The sequence below is a fragment of the Marmota marmota genome, unplaced genomic scaffold, assembly GCF_001458135.2.
Source record: "Marmota marmota marmota unplaced genomic scaffold, marMar, whole genome shotgun sequence".
Lineage (NCBI taxonomy): Eukaryota > Metazoa > Chordata > Mammalia > Rodentia > Sciuridae > Marmota > Marmota marmota.
Window position 1 is genome coordinate 35,847,069 of NW_026000082.1, and position 20,346 is coordinate 35,867,414.

General features: G+C 61.0%; 1 protein-coding gene across 1 annotated transcript in view; it reads right to left on the minus strand.

Moving 5' to 3' along the window:
* The window catches only part of Man1c1 (mannosidase alpha class 1C member 1), a 112,442-nt gene that overhangs the window by 21,542 nt on the left and 70,554 nt on the right, over positions 1 to 20,346 (minus strand). Inside the window, exons 3-5 of the mRNA XM_048782707.1 lie at positions 6,096 to 6,211; positions 4,919 to 4,966; positions 1,289 to 1,407 (exon numbers count right to left, since the gene is read on the minus strand). Of these exons, the coding sequence (XP_048638664.1) occupies positions 1,289 to 1,407; positions 4,919 to 4,966; positions 6,096 to 6,211 (283 nt within the window). The remainder of the gene's footprint in view (positions 1 to 1,288; positions 1,408 to 4,918; positions 4,967 to 6,095; positions 6,212 to 20,346) is intronic.

Here is a 20,346-nt window from a genome sequence, read left to right on the forward strand (position 1 = left end):
GGTTACTGGTCATGGCCGGCTCTGCCCCGTCTCCCAGGCCTGCCTGGGCGATGGCCGTCCCCTGCCTGGAGTGCGGGGCGAGGCCTCCCTCTCTGAGCTCCCCACGAAGAGCCCCGCCCAGGGCAGGGCGGCAGTGGGGTCCAGCCCCCACCAGCAGGCCCTCTCCAAGGAGCACCAGCAGCACTGGCCACGTGCATCCCGGTCACTCTCCCGTTTTCACCCACAGACTCCTGCCCAGAAAACGAGGGAAGCCCGGGAAGGGGAGATGCCCGGCAGCGGCTGGAAGCACCGGCGCCTCCTTGGCCAGGACCCAGGGTCCGTGTGGCCTGGGCTGTGCTGAGGGGCTGGGTCAGCGAGCAGGCCAGGGCTGGGCCCCGAGGCGGAGCACAGGTCCAGTCCAGACCCAGGCAGAGGGGGCCGAGGGACAGTGGCCGCGTCTCTCCAGGATCAGTGTTTGTGCAAGAGGAAGCCGAGCTGAGGTCCCAGCATCAGCTCTGGGGAGTCGGTCCTGGCACGGAGCCGAGCATCCATCGGCCCTGACGGTCCCTCCCTGGCCTGATGGCCCCCAGGGGTGCTCCCCCACAGAGGACAGTCGGTGAGGGCACTTAGCACGCCAAGGCCTCTCCTCTGGGCACAGCTGGAGAAGGGGTAGGACGGGGTGGGGAGCCCTGGGCTGGGGTGCGGTGGCTGAGCTCCGTGGGGACGAGCACCTGAGACCACAGCTCCCCTCGGGAGAAGGGGTGGGGCCTGGGGGACGGAGCGGCCACAGCCTCCCTCCCGTTTGGGTGTGTCAGAGGGCCTCAGGATGGACCCTCGCAGCACAGGGACAGGGCCTGGGGCCCCTGGAGAGCACGGTTCTGTCCTGGGGAGAGCCAGGGTCCTGAGACCCCTTGGCAGCTTTGGGCACCTGCCCCAGGGAGGGGGATGAGGTGCAGCGAGGGTCTGGGCCGACCTGGAGACGGCTGGGAGAGGTCAGCTCCGGGCGGCCTGAACCTGAGCACCAGGCTGGGTGACAGACACCTGCCTAGGAAAGTCCTTGGCTAAGGTAGATGTCACCAGGCCACGGACTCCTTTGACTTCCAAGATTGGCACTGCCCTCTCCCTGGGCCTCAGTTTCCACATCTGTGAAGAACAGATGGGATACAGGTGACGGCCAGGAACCCACTTCCCTCTGTCTGCCAACTGCCCCGAGGCCGCCTCACCAGACTGCCCCCCAGACAAGGCTCAGACAGTGGGCGAGCTGCCACGGCACCTGAGGCCCAGCGTGGGCAAGGACAGGGCGTCCTACCTTTTGAAGTTCACGACGCTCTTGGGGATCCCCGTGGGCGTGTTGAAGGCCGGCAGCAGCTTCTCCCCGAGCTGGATGGCCTTGCTGCGGAACACCTGGGCGACAGGACCACGGGCATCACGTCAGGAGGGCGGGCGGTCACTCCAGGAGGCCACTGCCGCAGGGTGCGCCTTCCCCGGGCTGCGGGCCCAGATGGGGAGGTGACGCTCCTGGACTCTGCAGGCAGCCAGCCCAGGTGGCAGCCTGGACCCGCAAAGGACCGGCCCCGTGGGGGTGTGGGGTGAGAGGAAAGTTAACCATTGGACAGCGTTCGCCACAGGGTCCGGGCTGGGAGGAAGGACTGTCCCTCTGATTAGAGGTAGTGGGAAGATGGAAGGAAAGCAGTCGGCTGCTCTGGGGGTCGCCTCCCTGTCCACACAAAGACCCGGCAGGTGGGGCGGTCACCAATGGTCAGTGCCGCCCACTCTGTGGACACAGTGTCACAGCGGGGGATGGCAGTGTGACCTGCGTCTGCTCACTGTTTCCATTAGACACAGGGATGGAGGGCGCGGGACCCCTGTCCCCACCACCCACATGCAGGAAGCTCCTAGGCTTTAGGTCCTGCCGGAGGCGCCAAACCGTCCCTCTGAAAGTCCAGGGTGACTCAAAAGGCCCGTGACCTTCTGCCGCGGCAGTTTCTCTCCCAGCAATTTATTCTACAGGAATAAATAATCAAGAGCGTTGCAAAGATTTAACTTTACGACTATTTACTCTGGCACTGTTTAGAATAGCTCGGGGACAGGAACACCCAGGTCTGGGCAGGTGGTTGAATTATGGCTTTCATGTCAGGGAGCGCCACGCAGCCACCGAGACGATGCTGTCCGAGGACACATGGCAAAGAAAGGGTTTTTAACATGCTTAGAGGAAAACAGTGTGTTTCAACTTCAAAAATTATTCATATGTGGATGTATTAAAAAAAGAAAGGAAATACACCAAAATATAAATAACATTCTTCTCAGAGGGGTAAACTTATGGACAAGCTTTAGATTCTTCTTTTGGTTTATCTATTTTCTGTGAAATTAAAAAAATATTGATTTTCTTTGAGACGGGGAGTCTCACGATTGCCCAGACTGGCCTCTAACTTATGGGCTCAAGCCATCCTCCTGCCTCAGCCTCCAGAGCAGCTGGGACTACAGGTGTGCACCACTATGCCTGGCTTGTGCAATCTTTACTAAAAAAAGAAGCCTCCATATCTGCAGTTGTGTGTTCATGGAATCCACAAACTGCAGGTGAAAAATATTAAAAACATATGCATCTGTATGGAACACATACAGACTTTTGTCCCTTGTCATCATTCCCTACATGTCACAGTGGACACAGCATTAACATTGTATTAAGTGTTACAAGGAATGAGGGTGGTCATGGGTTCACTCATACACCACGCCATTTTCTATCAGGGCTTGAGCATCCATGGAATTAGGCACCTGCGGGGGTTCAGGCCCAATGTCCTCAGACATGGAGGGAAGACAGTTTTTAATGTCATTTATTCTGGACAGATGAGACTCAAGACCCTAAGCAATAGCTCCTGGTGTCTTGTCACCTTGGAGCTGGGACAGCCCAGTTTGCTGACCTCCTATGGTTTTAAAACAACCCTTGTCAAGTCCTCCCTGTGACCAAAAACTCACAGGCTACGCTGGTGCACGCCTGCAATCCCAGTGGCTCAGGAGGCTGAGGCAGGAGGATCATGAGTTCAAGGCCAGCCTCAGCAACTTGTCGAGGCCCTAAGTGACTTAAAATAAAAAGTAAAAAGGTCCGGGGATGTGGCTCGGTAGTTGAGCACCTCTGGGTGCACTGGGAAGTGGGGAGGGATCTCCCAACGCTCTGGGTACGGGTTTGAGGCCTCCGAGGGTGGGGCAGTCCTCGCTTTGAGGAGGAGGGAAGGGCTGCGTGGGGCTGGCAGCCACGGACCAGAGAAGATAATACTGTCCAGCACCCGACAGTGGGGCCCCCAAGTGGGCCCTGGGATGAGCCACATCCGAGTGCAGGGGCTCGTGGCTCCACAGAACCGCGGGGCCTGCCCTCGGGGGCCTCTCGTCTTGGCCCGGCTGAAGCCACGGTGCAGTGCTCCGAAGGCCCTGGGTCTCCGGGAGGCTCCTCATCTCTTGGTTTGACCCCAGGGGCTGCAGCAGTGAGCAAAGGAGCCCCCAGAGCTCCAGCAGATGTGAGGACACGGCAGCTGTCGGACCGTCTTGGTCCCGAGGACGCCAAGCTCGCCAGTGAAGCACGTCCCTTCCTTTGAGAGGCCCCAGAAGCCTCGATGCTGGCAGGGCGGGGGGCTGCGTGAGTGAGGACAGGAGTGAGCCCCTGGGGACAGAAGGCGGGTCCCCCACCCCGGCCATCTTGGAAGGAGTGAGACGCGCTGGTGTCCTGTCCACACACCGTCAGTCCTTGCCGTGACTTGGGAAGGTGCTGACCCACTTTGAGGATGGGACAACTGAGTCTCAGAACCGATGTTCCCAAAGCTGCAGAGCTAAGTGGCTCTCTCCAGGACAGGGGTGGGAGAGGCCAGCATGGGTACACCCTGTCCAGTGGGAAGGGCACCGGGGGGGGGGTCCTGAGGGCTCATTCCAGTGGCCACTCAGCAGCTGTGTGACCCTGTCCTGTCTCTGAGCCTTGGTTTCCCCGTCTGCCCCCACGGTGGGGGCCGGCACCCTGGCTGCCTCCCAAGGCTTTCTGGCAATCAGCTGGGGCTGTCCGGGACTGAGCGTGCCAGCATCGCTGGGCACTGCCCGGTCACGCTGCCTTCTCAGAACGCCGGGTCTCGGCAAGACTGGTCAGGGCCACACAGGGGTCTCCAGCGGCTTCCTCTGAAGGCAGCCTCAGCCTGGGAGGAGTCTTGGGGGCCTCAACACCGATTCCACAAATACTCATGGGAAACATTAAAGAACGGAGAGACCACGTCGGGCTGAGAGAGGACGGAGGGAGGCCCAGGCAGGTGTGGCTGAGCCCTGGTGACAACTAGTGACAGGAGAACCACGGGGTCAGGAGTCAGGCCCAGCACCCCCTTCAGTGGCTCAGGGACGTGAGTCTTAGTTTCCACATCTGCAAGTCACTGATAACCCTTATCAGCCACCTATGCCACGAGGCCACCAGCCTGACCCATGGACCCCCAAACCAGCCCCATGAGCCCCAAGCAGCTGCCATCCCACCCTCCCTTGCATCCCCTCTCCCCACCACAGCCAGCCAGGGAGATGGCAAAGACTTGTGAAGCATGAGTGCCTGTTTCCTGCTCCTTCTGTCATTTTCCTGTCCTGAGGTTTTCAAATAAAATTTAGTCTTCGGGTGGCTCAAAGCCGAGGGCTCTGTCTACAATTTTTTTTTTGACAAATTGGTATAAGCAGTAATCTCTGCTGAGGGGATTAGGCTTGACGGAGAGAGGCCCGAAGCAACTGGGGAGATAAAGCTCTGTCGCCTCTAAACTCCCGACTGGGGCTGAGTGGGAGGTGCCAGGCAGAGGCGTGGCCTGCAATTTCTCAGACCTCTGCTCCTGAGAGCGCGGGACACACCCACAGCTGTCTCCATCACGTTGGGACTGCAAATCAGGGGTTTGGAGACTCCACGCCAAGGACCAGGTCTGGGTTAACATCCCACACGACCCCCTAACACGGCGGCGAGACAATCCCCCTTCCCTGCCCCGGTCTCCTCATCTGCAAAACAGGCTGCGGCGCCTCCCAGAGAGGGTGGCTGGGAGACTCGGTGCTGCGGGCAAGTGTGCCCAGAGCAGGGCGTGGCCTTCAGAGCGGAGCCTGTGGCCACCTTCCTTGACCCCAGGGCTCTGGGAGGCAGCTGTCTGCACCACAGTTTATCACCGGTGGCCACGAGCGTGGGCAAAGCCAGCTCTCTTCAGCCTCAGTGTTTGTGAGGTCAGATGAACAAGCCACCGTTCAAAGAGGTGACCCTGCCTGGCTTTCTTCTGGGATACTCCCAGGCTGCCTGGGTGTGCCCAGGACCCTCGGCTCCCTGGGCAGCTTTCCAGATGTCCCTACATCACTCCAGTCCACAGAGGGGGGAGCAGGGGAACGGGAGCATGTGCTCAGGCCACTTCCAGATGTCCCCACCCAGCCTGTGCTAGCGAGCTGGCCCCTCCCGAGGCAGAGCCGCGTGCTGTTGGGCTGAGGCGCGTAGGGCTGTGACTCCTGCTCCCCTTCCATCTGCCTCTCACTCCCCAGGTTCTGGCACGTGGCTCCGCTGCGGTGAGTGGAGACCCCTGGGACACGGCCGCTGCGTTAGTTTGGGCTGGGAGATCTACGGGCCAGGCCTGGCCTTCAGGGCTCTCGTGCCGTCTGGACACAGTGCCATCCTCTCCAGGAGGCTTTTGGCCTTGACCAGGGGAGCCCCTGAGAATGGGAACCACGAGGGTCCTGGGCCTGGCTGCGGCCCTCCGACTGGCTGCCCCGCCACACCCATCCAGAGAGCTGGCCACATGCCCCCCATAAAGCCACGTCTACCTTGCTGCCCTGAGTGACAGATTCAGCCCTAGAACAGCCTGGGTAGAAGCAACACTCCCCAGAGAAGTAAGAGCCCATCTCGTGGGGAGGAGGGGGATGGCCATAGCATCTTACCTCCCAGGAAAGGATGCCAGACCAGGGAGATGTCCCCACCTCAAGGCTGGACTCAGCATGGAGTCCTCTACAGTCCTGACTCTGGGACTGTTCTGCTGTGCAGCCTTGGGCAAGGCCCTTGACATCTCTGGGTCAGAGACTCAGGGTGGAACTGGTCGCTGATGGGCAGGACCCCTTTGGCCTGAATACTGAGGGCCTCGACTCACCACATTCAGGTGGAAGCAGTTTTCCACCCAGGCCTTGGCCTCCTGGAACTCCTCCTTCAACTCCATGAGGTAGAGGGTGTCGAGGGAGTCGATGATGGTCGCCCCGTTGAGGCCGCCTGCGGGCAGAAACGAAGATGTGAACTGGGTCGCTCTCGTCCTTTCCACCCCCAACCAGACAAGCCATGGTCCCAGCCCTCCTTCATGCCCAGGCAGACTCCAAGGCATGACCCAGGGGGATCTCCAGTGTCCCCAGCAAAGGCGAGGCTGGGACCCAGTGTCTCCCTGTGAGCTGCTTCCTGGTGGGGCCTGCAGAGGCGGGGGTGGGAGACCAGGTGCCAGGCCGAGCCAGACCTCAGTCCACTCCTCTGTGGGTCAGCAAGTCACCTCAGGGCCGGTCGGGCACAGCTCTGCTCTGCTGAGCGTGGCAGACACAGACCGTGACAAGCGTGTCTGTCCCGGGACCTCATCCCCCTGCCTGCTTAGTCCTGAAGGAAGGAGGACGGTGCAGACGCTAATGGGGTGCTGCAGGACTGCATGTGGGGGGCTCCAGGTCCTGCAGCGGAGGGAGGGGTCACAAATGGTAACTTGAACCTACAGCGGGACACCAGGCAGCCACCCGCTCAGTGAAGTGGACTGTTTATTTCCTGGGAGAGAAGCCCTGGCATCTCTTAGGTAAGAAAGAAAGAAGAGCCGCAGTGTGATCTCTTTATTGTAAACCAAAGTGTCAAGTGTGTGTGCACCACGCGGCCAGGCAGGGTGTGCCCCGGGGAATACCTGAATATCCGAGCGCTGGGCTTGCGGGTGTTCATTTCTTTAGTTTGTGGCTTATTTGTGATTACTGTTGTTGTTGTTGGAGGTGGTGGTACCAGGGACTGGACCCAAAGGTGCTCAACCACTGAGCCGCATCCCCAGCCCTTTTTCACTTTTTTATTTGGACACAGAGTCTCACTAGGTTGCTTACAGCCTCGCTGAATTACTGAGGCTGGATTTGAACCTGTGATCCTCTTGCCTCAGCCTCCCGAGCCACTGGGATTAGAGGCGTGCGCCCTGTGCCTGGCCTCGCAGGTTATTTTTAAAGGCATAAACTCATTTCCATTTTTTTAAGAAAGGAAGTTGGGCAAAGACTTCAATCAAAGGCATAAAACAAAAACCTCATGGTCACTCTCGCCATAGGACAGCGACTACACAAGGAGGCTACGCAGCTGTCCCTGCCGCTGGGTGAGACTCTCCTGGCAGTAAAGGTTGAGATAACTGTGAAGGAGTTTTCCTTTTGTGAAGGAGGCAGGAGAACAAGGAGGGGGACCTGCCACACCCAGAGGCGCCGGCCTGGTGCCCTCTGGGGGCTCCTAGAAGAGGTGGCTGCCTCGCATTCACAGCTGACAGCCGAGTCACTGCAGGCGGTAGAAATTTCCTTTGGGGACCAGAGTACAGTTGTCCCCTGGTTTCCTGGTGGGGACTGACTCCAGAACTCCCCTTGGATATCAAAATCTGCGAATGCTCAGGCCCCTGATATAAAATGGCATAATAGATACAATGTGCGATATTTGCATATGACCTGACCTGCCCACCTCCCGCACACGGAGATCACCTCTAGGTATCGTGCAAACGGGACGTAAATGCATTGTACCGCATTGTTTAGGGGAGAAAAATCAGTCCGTTCAGGACAGATGTCGGTTTTTTTCCCACACAGTTTCACCTGCAGTTGGTTGAATCCATGGATACATGACCTGGGGACACGGGGGCCTAAGAGCTGTAACTGTCCCCACAGTGACCTCCTTGCAGAGGTCGAAAGCACTGAGTCACAGGCTCTGCCCTCCTGGAACTGCAGAGCCGATGGCCCGCTGGACTCCCGGCAGGCTTTGGGTGTCTCTGGGTTCAGCTGGCACCTGGCTCCCTCCCGGGCGCCTCCCTAACTGCCCACTTGTGTGGGCTTTGCAGACAGGGAATCCTGAAACCCAGCCGTGGCCAGGCAAGCGCTGACCACGGGCACGGCCTGGAAGGGACCCCAAGAGAGGAGGCTGGGAGGAAGAGGAGGTCGAGGGTGAGAGAATGCATCCCCGGAAGGGGGGCTGGCCCTGGCAGGAGGGGACCCCGGGAGGGTAGGTGACGGGGGCGCAGTCATGGCTCTCCTCTTAGCTGGCTTAGGTATTAGGTTGAAGTGAACTTCTAGAAGGTCAGTCGCCCCCACCTCCAGGATTGGCAGGAAACACTCCAAAGCCAGACAGGGGCGCCTTTCCTGGTTTGTCCCTGCCGCCTCTCCCACAAGTGTCAGGGACCCATGAGGTCCTGGGAAGGACTACCCTCTGGAGGGGCTCAGGACAGGGAGCTGAGGGACAAAGCAAGGCTGCAGCAAGCCCCTGGCCCCAGCCTGCCACACCCCAGCTGTATAGCAAGGGTCTCCTGCTACCCCGCAGGGCTGCGGACCTGAGGGTTTAAGGGCCTGGAGGGACTTTGAGCTCCTGCTATGTCACCCCTTCATCTTACAGCTGAGGCCCCCAGGGAGGGAAGGGGATGCATCCAAAATTAGGCTGAAGGAGGCCCGGCCCAGGCCCAGCCAGTGCAGGCTCCCTGCCGCACACGTGGCCTCTGGAGCTCTGCAGACAGCGTTGGCTCTGACTGCCCACCGCCCGCCACGCCAGTCAGCTCCAGTGGGGCCAGAAGTCTCCGCGGTGGTTCTTCGAGGGGCGGCCAAGGATCTGATTTCTGAATCCTGCCCTGGCTGATTGTGTTTTGATTCCACAGGGCTTCTGTTCCCCGGGCCAGGCCTGGAGGGCAGCCAGGGCTCCTCGTGACCAGCTCTGCCCTGTGACATCTCCGGGGACACTTGAGGTGGCCGGCTGAGAAGTGGCTTGCTGAGGTTTGTTGGCAAGGTCCTGCCCCTGCTCTGGGCACCTGGATCATTTTTGTGGTTGGTTTCCCCCCGCATCCTACCCCAGCACATAGCTGGGCTCACGTCCAGAAAGCCACTTACTGGGGAGCCTTTCATTTCAGGCCAGAGGTTGCCCAGAGGCCAGGCTAGGCAGGAGAGAAGGCCCTGCCCCGATTCCACCCTCTCTGCTGCCTGGGGCAGCTCCCAGTCGGGGTGAGAGACAGGTCCTTTAGTCAGCAGGCCCCTGGCTCGTGGGCAAAGGACCAACACAGACCACACAGCAGCCGGGAGCCTTCGCTGGGGCTGGAGGGCCACTCTCCCAGCCCCAGTTTGGAACCTCATGGATCACAAAGGACAACTTGGCTCCCCTCCTGCCGGGCAGGAGGCAGAGGCGTGTATTAGGACATGGCCCAGGATCGGACAGCTCTGGGTTCCGTCCCAGCATGGGCCAGCAGCACGTCTGCTTTAAGAACTGAAATCCCCACCTGTAAAATGAGGTGAGGACACCAGAGAGCCACCGCGGGTGGCCCAGGACACGCACACGTCACGTGCATACCTGCCACACACACAGCCGATGAGTGCGTTGGAACCTGTTCAGCAGACTGAGCGCTTGATAAGTCTGCTCACTGTTCTTATTTCTGGGGTCCCTGGCTCACCTGGAAACCAAGGCCGGACCAGGAGTGGGGAAGGGCAAGGGCGTGTGGGAGGCCCCCCTGGCCCAGGGAAAAGGCGGGCTGCTGCCCTAACCGCTGGGCATGAGAGAGCCTCTCCAGGCCGCCTCGCACCACGGGGACAGGCTGGCCTCAGTGTCAGGGGGACGCAAGTTCCCATTCTGGTGTCCCATACCGATCGGCTGGAGACACTTTACCTCCGAGCCTGGTTTCCCTCATCTGCAAGATGGGTGACAGCAGGACCCAGTTCTCAGGGCTGCTGGGCGGGTCGCATGGGGCTGTGGATGGAAGGTCCACTGCTGGGAATCCGTGAACTAAGCAGGATGGACAGAAGTGTGGGCCTCCTGGCCCCTGGCAGCCCCTCCAGTCTTCAGGGGTCCCCCTTGTGCCTGCTTCGGAGGGCATCACTGCCCGTGAGCGGGGTGTGCACCTGCCTCTTTAAAAGGTCCTCCCACCTCCCGGACTCCAGTCTTTGGCCTCTGACCTGTCCTCCTGAGACCCTGCCTCTCCTGGCTCCAGAACCTGCTGTGGCTCTCCTGCACCCTGTGGTTGGCCCGCCCACTCCACCCTCAGGGTCCCCTGTGTCTCCTGCATCTCAGCAGGTTCAGACCTGCACATTCCCCAGGGCCCACCTCCCAGGGCCAGGCTTCCTGGTCCTAACCTCCTGCCCACAGCGTCTGCGGTGCCCTCCTGGGGCTCTGGCTCAGGCGCCCTCCCCTCCTGCGTGCTCCGTGGGCTCTGCGCCCCTCTAACTAGGCTCTGAGCTCAGGGGACTCAAGGCTCCTGCTGACTCTCTCGCCCCTTCCTGCCAACCCTGCAGTTGTGTCTTCAAGCAGCCCCAAGGGCCACAGTCCCCAACCCAACAGGCCACGCGCCACTCCCACGGCCTCTTCTACCCACTCTGGTAGGAGCTGCCTCCTGGGTCCCCCCAGAGCTGGCTGCCGGCAGGCCCTTCCCATCTCCGTCCTGGGGCTCAAATCCCAGCTCCCCCTCCAGAGAAGCCATCCAGCCCCTGCCCCCGCCCCTGCGCACCCCCACCTTCAGCACAGGAGCCCCGTCCCCAGCTCGCTCTGAAGGCCACCGTTCCTCTACCTGTGCCTCCCATCAGCTGGCCTCTAGTCTGCCCCAGAGTCCCGCCCGCCCGGGAGGCAGCTGTGGAAGAGCTGTGGAAGGCGGAGGGCAGGAGCCAGGCTGCCGGCTGTGCCTGGGGCTGGCTATGGGCCCGGCCTCGGGCTCAGCCTCAGGCTGTCCTCCGGCTCCTCCTCCAGACTGTGGTGCTCCTTCCCAGCCCCTCGGCTGCTTCCCTGGGCTCTGTCTGTGGCCTCTGCTCTGCCCCACCGGGGTTGGTGCCCACCGTGGTGCCCACCGTGGTCCCAGAGCCAGGTCTCGGCTGCCGCTCGCCCCTCACCAGTCCTGCGGACCTCCCCTTCTCACTTCCTCCTGCTTCCACTTAGGCTCCTTCTCTCAGAGTCACTCCTGGCTGAGCCCTCCCCTGCCACTCCTCTGCTCGCACCCCAGGGGCTCCCTGTGATGCAGTCCTTCCAGTTACCCCCAGGGCCCCTCTGGCCTCCCCTCCCTCTCCCCTGCCCTGCCTCCTCCTCCGCTCCTGGAGCACTCCGCTCCTGCAGGCCTACCGCCAGCTCCTTCCTCATGCCCCACAGCCACGGGGTTCTGGGGACAGCGCTCCTCCAGCTGCTGTGCCCCAGGCTCCTGATTCTCCTCGTGGCCTGCAGTACAGGCGTCCTCCCTGGATCTGCTCTCTGTCTGCTGTCCGTCTTCAGGGCCTCCGTGGCCTGGTTCATAAGAATTGGCCCCTGCCCCAGGCGGGGAGGGCTCCGCAGGGACCGAGGCTCATTCACTTTCCCAGTGCCTGGCTACGCCCGCAGGCTCCGAGGCTGGTCAGGAAATCTGCCAGGCTGCACACGCTGAGCCCACCTTGTGGTGACAGTGGTGACCACGCCCAGGGCAGAGCTGACTCGCTACCTCAGGGGCTAGTCCCCATAGACAAGGACACCTTCTCCCCACCTGAGGGCGGCCTGGCCAGGGTGACCAGGTGTGCCCAGACCATGCCTCGCACAAGCTTCCCATCCAGAGCGCGTCAAAGTCTCTATAGAGGGGAGACAAACCTCCTTCTCCACAGCTGCCACCTGCCTCCTGGACGTGGCCTGTATCTACTGGCGGACCGTGAAGTTGAGGAAGTTTTATGCCATGTTCTAGCAGCAAAGTGGAACAGGCCAGGCTGGCCACTCCGGCTCTGGGAAGGGCACGTAGAAGGGAAAAAAAGTACCCAAGGCACAGCCTGTTACCACCGTATCCCAGAGCTACGCATAAATGGGCCACATTTAATTAATGACGTAGGCACAGAGGGTTCCTTGGTCTGCAAAGAAACAACACACGTTTTTCTCCATTTCCAAAGAGACCGACGTGGCCATGTGGCCGGTCTTTTTTTTTCAAAGATGGCGGTCATAGCGTCTCCCACCGCAGGAGGAGGAGGCTCTTCTTGTTGCAGTGACACCTCCAAAGTCACACAGCAGAGCAGGACACAGCTGTGACCTAAGCCAGCCTCTGGACCACATGATCTTGCCCCAGGGGCAGGTGGCTCCTGGCGAGCAGCTGTGGAGAAGGAGGTTTCTCTCCCTTCCAGAGACCCACGTGCTCTGGACAGGAAGCTTGTGCGAGGCATGTTTGGGCACACCTGGTCACCTGGCCAGGCCGGCCACAGATGGGGAGAAGCTGTCCTTGTCTATTGGCACCTCCCTGCCCCCTGCCCACCCCTCTGCTGTAACCACGAGCAGAGCTTCGCTGTCCCGGGAGCCCCAGGGGCAGTGGCTGGGGCTAGCTCTCCCAGGGGCCCTGGTGTCCCCCGCAGGCCAGGCACCAAGAAGGCGGGAATGAGGGCCTGCTGAGGGGGTGGAGGCCAGCGGAGCATCGAGGGCAGTGTGCTGCCAACAAGGCCAAGTGTGGAGACCCGCCCCAGAGAGGCCATCAGAGGGATGGAAGGGCAGCCCCGGACCTCAGGGCCCTGGCGGAACTAATGGCTTCCCACCCTCTGCAAAAAGCTGTGGTGCTTTGCCGCCCAGCCGGCCAGAGGCCATCTGCCATGGCTGACGGCTGGACGAGGGCTGTGTGACGGGGCCGGCCACGGTTCACGGAACCTCTGATCGGGGAACAGGCTCCGTTTGTAAGGTGTTGGTGTTTGTTAATTTTTAAGCAAGAGCTGAGGGTCTTCTGACCTGGAAACTGCGTTAGAAAAACTCCTGACGATGTCGAAAACAGCCCTGAACTGCCTTCATCCTGACACAGCTCTGCGGGGCCTGCATGTTGCCGTGACACCTCCAAAGTCACACAGCAGAGCAGGACACAGCTGTGACCTAAGCCAGCCTCTGGACCACATGGTCTTGCAGGCGTCCTGTAAGGCAGCTGAGGTAGGGGAAAGAGCATGGATTCCAGAGCCAAACAGACCCTGGTTCCAACCCCATCCTGTCCCTTCCTGGCTGTGTGATTTTGGGCAACTGACTTGACCTCTCTGGGCCTCAAAGACTCCTTTTTTGAATGTCATGGTGATGTGTTCAGACAAATGCACACAAAGAACTCCCCCTGTGCTCCCCAGCACTCAGCAGGCACTCAGAACAGGAGAACATGAGCCGCCCAGCATACAGGAGGCGCTCACTGCTGCACAGGGCTGTTAACTTAAGGCTCAGTTCCAGTGGAAAAAGCCCCTGGCTGTGGCCAAGTTTTAGAAGCCCTGCAGACGCCTGGCCCAGCAGGGCAGGACGCATGGCCTCATGCTGGGCAAACGAGGACGTGTGGGCCCCGAGGTAGGCAGGATGTGGGGGGCACCAGCTGCAGGGTTGAGGGGCCCGGGGTGGTCGCAGGACCCTCCCCACCTCTGGGGGAAAGAGCTAGTGTCAAAACTCTTGGCTCCTGGTCCCAGCAGATGTCAGTGCAGCCACCGCTCTGGGAAGCTCCCGAGGAGAGGCCCAGAGTCCCTGCCTGCTCTGGCCTGCTCCTGTCCGGTAAATCTGGTGACTCAGGTGACGCTTCCCTCCTCCCCACCTCTTTGGGGGCAAGACCCCTGCACCGTCAACCTTGGGCTTTTCTCTGGGACTGGCTTTGGCTCCTCCGTGGGGACTACATGCCGCTCGGCCAGGAGACGTGCTCGGGGATGGGTGGAGAGGCCGCGGGCAGAGGGTGAGACAGGCTGGCATCCTGGGGCCTGCCCTGCTCTGGCCTGTCACCACGAGAGGCAGCCCCGTGGGCCCGGGTCCAGCGAGCACATGCACGGGGCAGACGTGGACCCAGACAAGCTGCTGCTCGCTGCTGGCCACTCCTGGGGGGTCATTTGCTGTGCAGTGTCACTGTGAAGTGGCTGACTGACACAAGGCCCCAACAGCCCTATCACTTCATAAGTCCGTCCGTGTCCTCCCTCTCCCGGACTACTGAGTCTGTGTGGCCCACCCTCTCCAGCTGTCCCCTCTGCTTGGCAGAACCTCCTCCAAGCAAAATGTCCCAGCCATGACCCGAGCCAGTGTCCACTCTGATGAAAGGCCACCTCTCCCAGGGAAGCACCCCTCCCCCTCTTGGCCTGAGGCTTTGCTCCTGAGAACTTTGGGACCAAGGTAATCCTTAGGGTCATTTGTGGCCTTTTCTCAAATTCTCCCCAGCAGGGGGTGTCTTCAGAACTGGGAGACCCCACAGATCCAGTGTTGGGGTCTGTGGAATGACAGGGGACCCTCGCCCACTGCCTCTGGGCAAGCAGGCCTTCCTGACTGGCCTGAGGTGCTGGAGGCCACTCCACGGTGCCCCAGGGTCCTGGCCTGGGGCAGACAGCCCAGAGGAGGTTTCGAGGAACGTGGAATTCTCAAGTTCAACTGCCATCTCGCACAGGTCCCTCTGATCCTCGTGACAGTTCTAGGACTGTTGCTCTTTGGCAGATGAGGAGCGGGGCCTCGGGGAAGGACGTCACCTCCAGACCCTTCACCCCCCCCAGGTACCTTGGATGCCGGCTGTGTACCAGGCCGAAGTGCCGTGGTGGGGACAGGAGCCGGGCCACCGCACCAGGTCATGGTGGGGGACGAAGGCACCAGAGGACACTGGAGCAGACGCGGTCTCCTCGCTGCCTGCACACGTGCCACAGAGAAGGGGAGCATTGGGACGGGGGCTCAGTTCCGATGGGGAGCCGCGGCTGGAGGGGGCTGCACCCAGAGGCCGGGGTGCTCCGAGGGGAGGGTGAGACAGGACAGGGGGTGACAGCACAGAGAAGCCCCAGGTGGGAGGCTCGATGTGCTCCGGGGACAGAAGGGGAGTCGGACAATGAGGAGAAAAGGAAGGCAGAGGATGGGGACAGAGCCCAGACTGACCCTCAGGAAGACTGGTCGGGGTGGCACAGGGACTGCGCCTGACCGTCTGCTGTGGGAAGAGTGGCGGGAGCACAGCCAGGAGGGACCCCGCGCAAAGCTGCCCGTCTTGGTCTGGTAAGAGCCCACAGAACCCAGGGATGGGGAAGAGACCTGCCTAATGCCCCAGGGCAGCCGGAGGTCACGCAGCTGGGCAGCCGCCAATCCTGGGTACATGGGTCAGAGAGTCCGGCCAGACTGCAGGGCCTCCTCAGCTCTGTGGGGGGAGCCTGCAGCTGCCTCTGACCACGCTGGGCCCCCCAGGCCCAGGGCACAGAGTTCCCATGCCCCCTGGGGCCACCTGTGGCCACACAGAGCCATACACAGATCACAGAGCGCGGCCTAGGAGCAGAGCCAGAGGCACAGATGCAGGCATGGCTCAACAGCCAGAAGAGCGGCCGAGAGGCCCTGCGCCCCCCAGGACACGGAGGTGCCAGGGCCAGGCCCTGGGGACAAAAAGAATCCAAGTCTGGGTCTGCTACTTCCTGTGCCTCTGTCTCCCCATCCACATAACGGGAACAGTGACGTCCCTACCCTGTCAACCGGCTGAGGGCCAGAGATCCAGAAATGCTGGCCGCGGTCCCATGGCAGCATCGGTGTCATAGAGCAGGAAACGGTGGCTTAGACAACTGGGTGGCTTTCCAGCGCGATGCTGGGGAGCCAGGGCTGGACGTGGGCTGCTGGACACGAGCCCCAGGTGGGGCCTGGCCCTTCCTCCTTCCTGGGGTCGCCATGTCCCCTCTCTGGCAGGTACTGCCTGTGTGTAAGGAGCTGGCGCCTCTCCCCGCAGGGTCCGGGGATCCTCTGCGGGACCCTCACTGTTTTGCCTGGGCCAGCAGCGCTCCTTCCTGCCTGAAGCCTGCGCTGACCCCGGGGACGCATCCTCCCCGCACCGTTCCCGGCCCCTCCGCTCCTGGTACAGGCGGGCTCACGGCAGGTGGGGGCCTGGGGAGGCAGAGACCTAGCCTGGTCACCTCTGGAACCCTCACAGAACTTAGCAGGACGCTGGTTGCCCGGGAGGCTCTGAGTCACGTGTGCGGAATTAACCTGGAGAGCGACAGGGGAGCCGGGAGCACCCGCTGCCTCTCCATCGGCCGAGGCCGACCCACCGACTCACTCCCAGCATGAGGAGCGGGGGGCGGTGGTCCAGCTCCACACAGACCTGGGCCTTCCCTTTCCTGGCTCCAGAGTCCCCTTCCAGAATCTAACAGAAGCTTCTCTACCTCCCTCCCTTCGCCGGAAAGATACTTGCACACATTTACCATCTCATCCACCCTGCGGCCCCCATCCTCCTCTGTGAAACGGGGATGATGTCCATTACCAATCAGCCGGGGCTCACAGGTGTGCAAGTTTGCTCTTTATATGTCCCTGGGTCACGGGGGGTGCCTGTGAGTCACCTTTGAGTTTTCAGAGGCACCTGTGATTATTAGGGAAAACACAGGCTACTAGTCAGACAATACTGAACCTTGGCTGTAGGGCTTCCTAGCTGGGTGACCACCACCCGATGACTTAACCTCTCTGGGCCAGTAGGGAGTCTGCACCTGTCAAACAGAACCAATAATACCAGCCTTGGAGATGAAAGGTGCAGGATCTGGCAGAAGGGAGCAGGGGCGGGAAGGATCTGGCAGGACGAGACCCTCCCCACTGGCCCAGCCCGCCCACTCCCAGCAAGCCAAGCCTCGTCCCCTGGCGGTGTCTGAGGGCACTTCCTGGGCACAGGAGGCCTCAGCGTTAGACCCAGGGCCACCGCCACTCGCACACCCAGGGCACACGGGCTCTGGTCCTGCGGACGCGCCCTGTCTGCAGCCGAGCGAACACGCTGCCCATTTCCTGAAGACGAGCCCACAGGGCTTCCAGGTGACCCTGGGGAGGCCAGTTCTGGAACTCGGAGGCACCACCCCGTGTGGCTCGACAGGAGAGCCGGGGACTTGTCCTTCTCAAAGAAGGTCCGAGAAGGTGACTGAGGAAACTGAAAAGACCCGATTTTGGCGACACCTCTTTAGGAATGCGCGGTGACCCACTTGCATCTGTCCGTGGAGGGCACAGACGGCCCCATCCTTAAGAAGCCCTCGGACTTAATCACAGGGAGAAGGCTGGCCTCCGCCTCTCGGGTCTTTCCGGTGGCTTCAGGGTCACTTTCAAAACCCGACGGGCAAGCAGGGAGGGGACCGTGACGGACAATAACTGGGGGCTTCCCGCTCTGGCTGTCGGAGGGTGACGGATCTACATGAGGAAAAGATCACCACCCAGACCCCAGCCTTGGAGGTGCAGGGGACGGTGGCGAGGGGGGTGCCGGGACGGCTCAGGGACAACCACTCCTGCTTCCCCAGGAGAGCGGATGGGCTGCGCTGTGCTGGGTGCAGACAGCGGCTGGGAGCCCATGCGGTGGTCAGGCCTGGGCTTGGACTCCGCCATTGCACGCTGTGACCCCACTTGTGTTCCTGCGTCTCCCAGACTTGGGTTTCCCCTCTGTAACCGGGGTGCCACCTCCTGGGCTGGGAGGCATCCAGGCTGATGCCCCCGGCAAAGGCTGCCTCTGGTCGGGATCAGGGAGGGCGGGAGTCCGCAGGAGAGTGGAGGAGGGACGCTCCAGGCAGAGAGCACAGCGTGTGTAAAAGCCCTGAGGTGACAAGTTGGTCAGGGAAGGGCACAGGGCCTGTGAGCGTGGAGTGGGGAGGCTCTGCCACCAACTCATCTGGGCCCCCGGGAAGGTGGAGGGGCAGGCCTGGACTCTGCGAGGGGATGGGGGCAGGGAAGTGTGTCGCAGGACGGGCTGTGAGCCACCGTGTGGGCCAGGCACAGTCTGAGGCTGGGAGAAGGCTAGGACAGTGTGGGACCCAGGCCCCTCGTGGGCTCCAGACTGCAGGGTGCGTCCTCGTCCAGGTCTGAGATCACACGGGCACTCACTGGCCCCAAGAATGCTCATCCAGCAGGGCGCAGTGGCACATGCCTGTAATCCCAGAGGCTCAGGAGGCTGAGGCAGGAGGATTGTAAGTTCAAAGCCAGCCTCAGCAATTTAGCAAGGCCCTAAGCAACTTGGCGAGACCCTGCCTCAAAATTTGAAAAAGGGCTGGGGGTGTGGTTAGATCCCCTCGGTTCAATCTTTGGTACCATTAAAAAAGTTCATCCAGGGTCACAGGCTGTTGGAGGGAAAAGTCCTCTCCCTTGCCCAGGGAGGATCATGCTGCCCTTCCCTGGGGGTAGGGCTGAGGGGGGAGCCTGCTGCCCAGCAGGACGGCACTTCCCAGCCTCTCACATCTTAGAGGGACTGTGACCCACTTTGGCCAATGAAATAAGGCATAAGTCACATATGCAAAAAAACAAAAACAACAACAACAACAACAAAAAACCCTTGGGGTCCTCCAAAGCTGAGGTGACCTGGGGAGTTAGTCGGAAGATGATGGCACCACTGTCACCCTGGGTCCCTGAGTGGCCATGAGCAGCAGAGCTCCCCACCACCATCAATTTGACTTTATATGATCAAGGAATAAGTGCCTGCTGCCTTCAGCTACTCTCACGGGGTTTACCTGTTACAGCAGCTAGCGTTGCCTTCACCACACCCACTAAACAGAGGACCCGGGACGCCTGACGTCTCCCTGACACTGGGTCAAGTCGGCTTTGAAGCAGGGAGACTGGAGCCATCCATCACCGCAGCTGCTGGCTCTGGGTTGAGAGCTGAGGATGCTGAAGGGGAGGGGACTTCGCACACTCCCTGTGGGGCGAGGCAGGCGGTGTGTGGCCAAGGGCAGGGGAGCACCGGCCGCGTGGCCAGGTCCACAGCAGGTCCTGACCCACATGGAGACTCTCTCCAGGCTTCAGTCCCGCCCTGGCGGACAGACTCCCCAGACAGCTGAGCCAGGAGGAGGCTGGGCGGGCTTCCATCTGCGGGCCCCTCCCGGGGAAGGGTTGGCCGGCCTCCCTCTGCTACCTCGTTCCAGCCTCTCTCAGCTCATTACCAGGAACCGCATCCCCTGCCAGGAAGACGCGCGCCTGATTTTCAGACACGTCAGGGGGACTCTTATCAGAACCCTGTCACGTCTCTGCCGGGTCCTGGTGCTCCTGTGCTGGTGTCCCCTCCTGGGGCTCTGTGTTCAGAGACAAAGCTGCCTCTGGAGTCACTGAGCGCCTGCTGCTGGTCCACCTGGGAACAGGCTCAGGACCAAAGCCCGCCTGGCAGGGGTCAGGGGGCAGGTGGGGCAGGTGGGTGGGTGGGGAAGGTTGAGGCTCAGCCTAGGCCCACCCCAAGCATCCCATACCCCCAGCCCAGCCGAGGTGCGGAGACCCTGTAGGGAGGCTGGGGGAAGGCCGGGGTGACAGGTAGCTGCCCCTGGCTCTGAGCATCTTCTACAGACCCTGGCCATTCCGTGTCCTTTGGTTGCCTCAGCTGGGTCAGGGGAGGATAATGCTCCTCCCCTGGTCTCTGAGCCTGGGATCAGGGGAGGTCCACCTTGTCCTGTGCATATGGCCAGTGGTCCCAATATTCAGCAGAGCAGACAGAGACACTGACCTCCCCCTCTCTTGCTCTCTTGTCCCTTTCTACTGACCCATTCACCAGTTCCAGCAGGTGGCAAGAGAGGAGTCCTCAACCCCCTGCCGAATGAAGGCCACCAGCGCCCTGAACAGCATCGAATTCAAGTCTCTCCACACACAATGACGAACCTGTTTGGTCCTTACACCCCCCCCCTAAGGGGTGCTATTCTCCCTACTCTACAGAGGAGGAAACTGAGGCCCATGGAAATTAAACGACTGGTGCTGTCCACCAGGTGGTCATCTGAGCAGTGCCTAGCAGCCTCTATGGTAACCACTGTCATTTGTTTGAAGTACCCAACTGGGAATTTTATTCTTAATTCTCATAACCATTGTAGCGCACAGGTGTTAGATGTCTTCATTTCCAGATGATAAAGTCAGACTCTCGAGCAACTTGACCAAGGCCGCGGTGTACGAGAACAGGAGGCCCGAATGCCCACAGTGCTGAGCTTTCTCCTGGCAGCAGCTGTCTGCCAGGTGAGAAGGATCCATTTGGGAAAGGCAGAGAGAGAGGCACCAAGGTGCTACCCAGGGAAGAGGCAGGATACATGCTGTCACCCCTCCATGAGAAAGGAATGTGGAGCCCATGGGTGGGACCTGGCAGGCGGTGGGCGTCTCAGGTGAGTGGGGTCTGGCCTCTTTTGTAAGGATGGCCTAAGGTGAATAGGAACCAGGTGGGCACACGTGCAGCGGCTCAGCCTCCCCCTGGCCGCCGAGGGGTGCTCCCTCCCTCCCCCCTTCCCCTCCCCCCCCAGGCGCCAGGAGCCCCTGGCCCAGGGGGCCTCCGC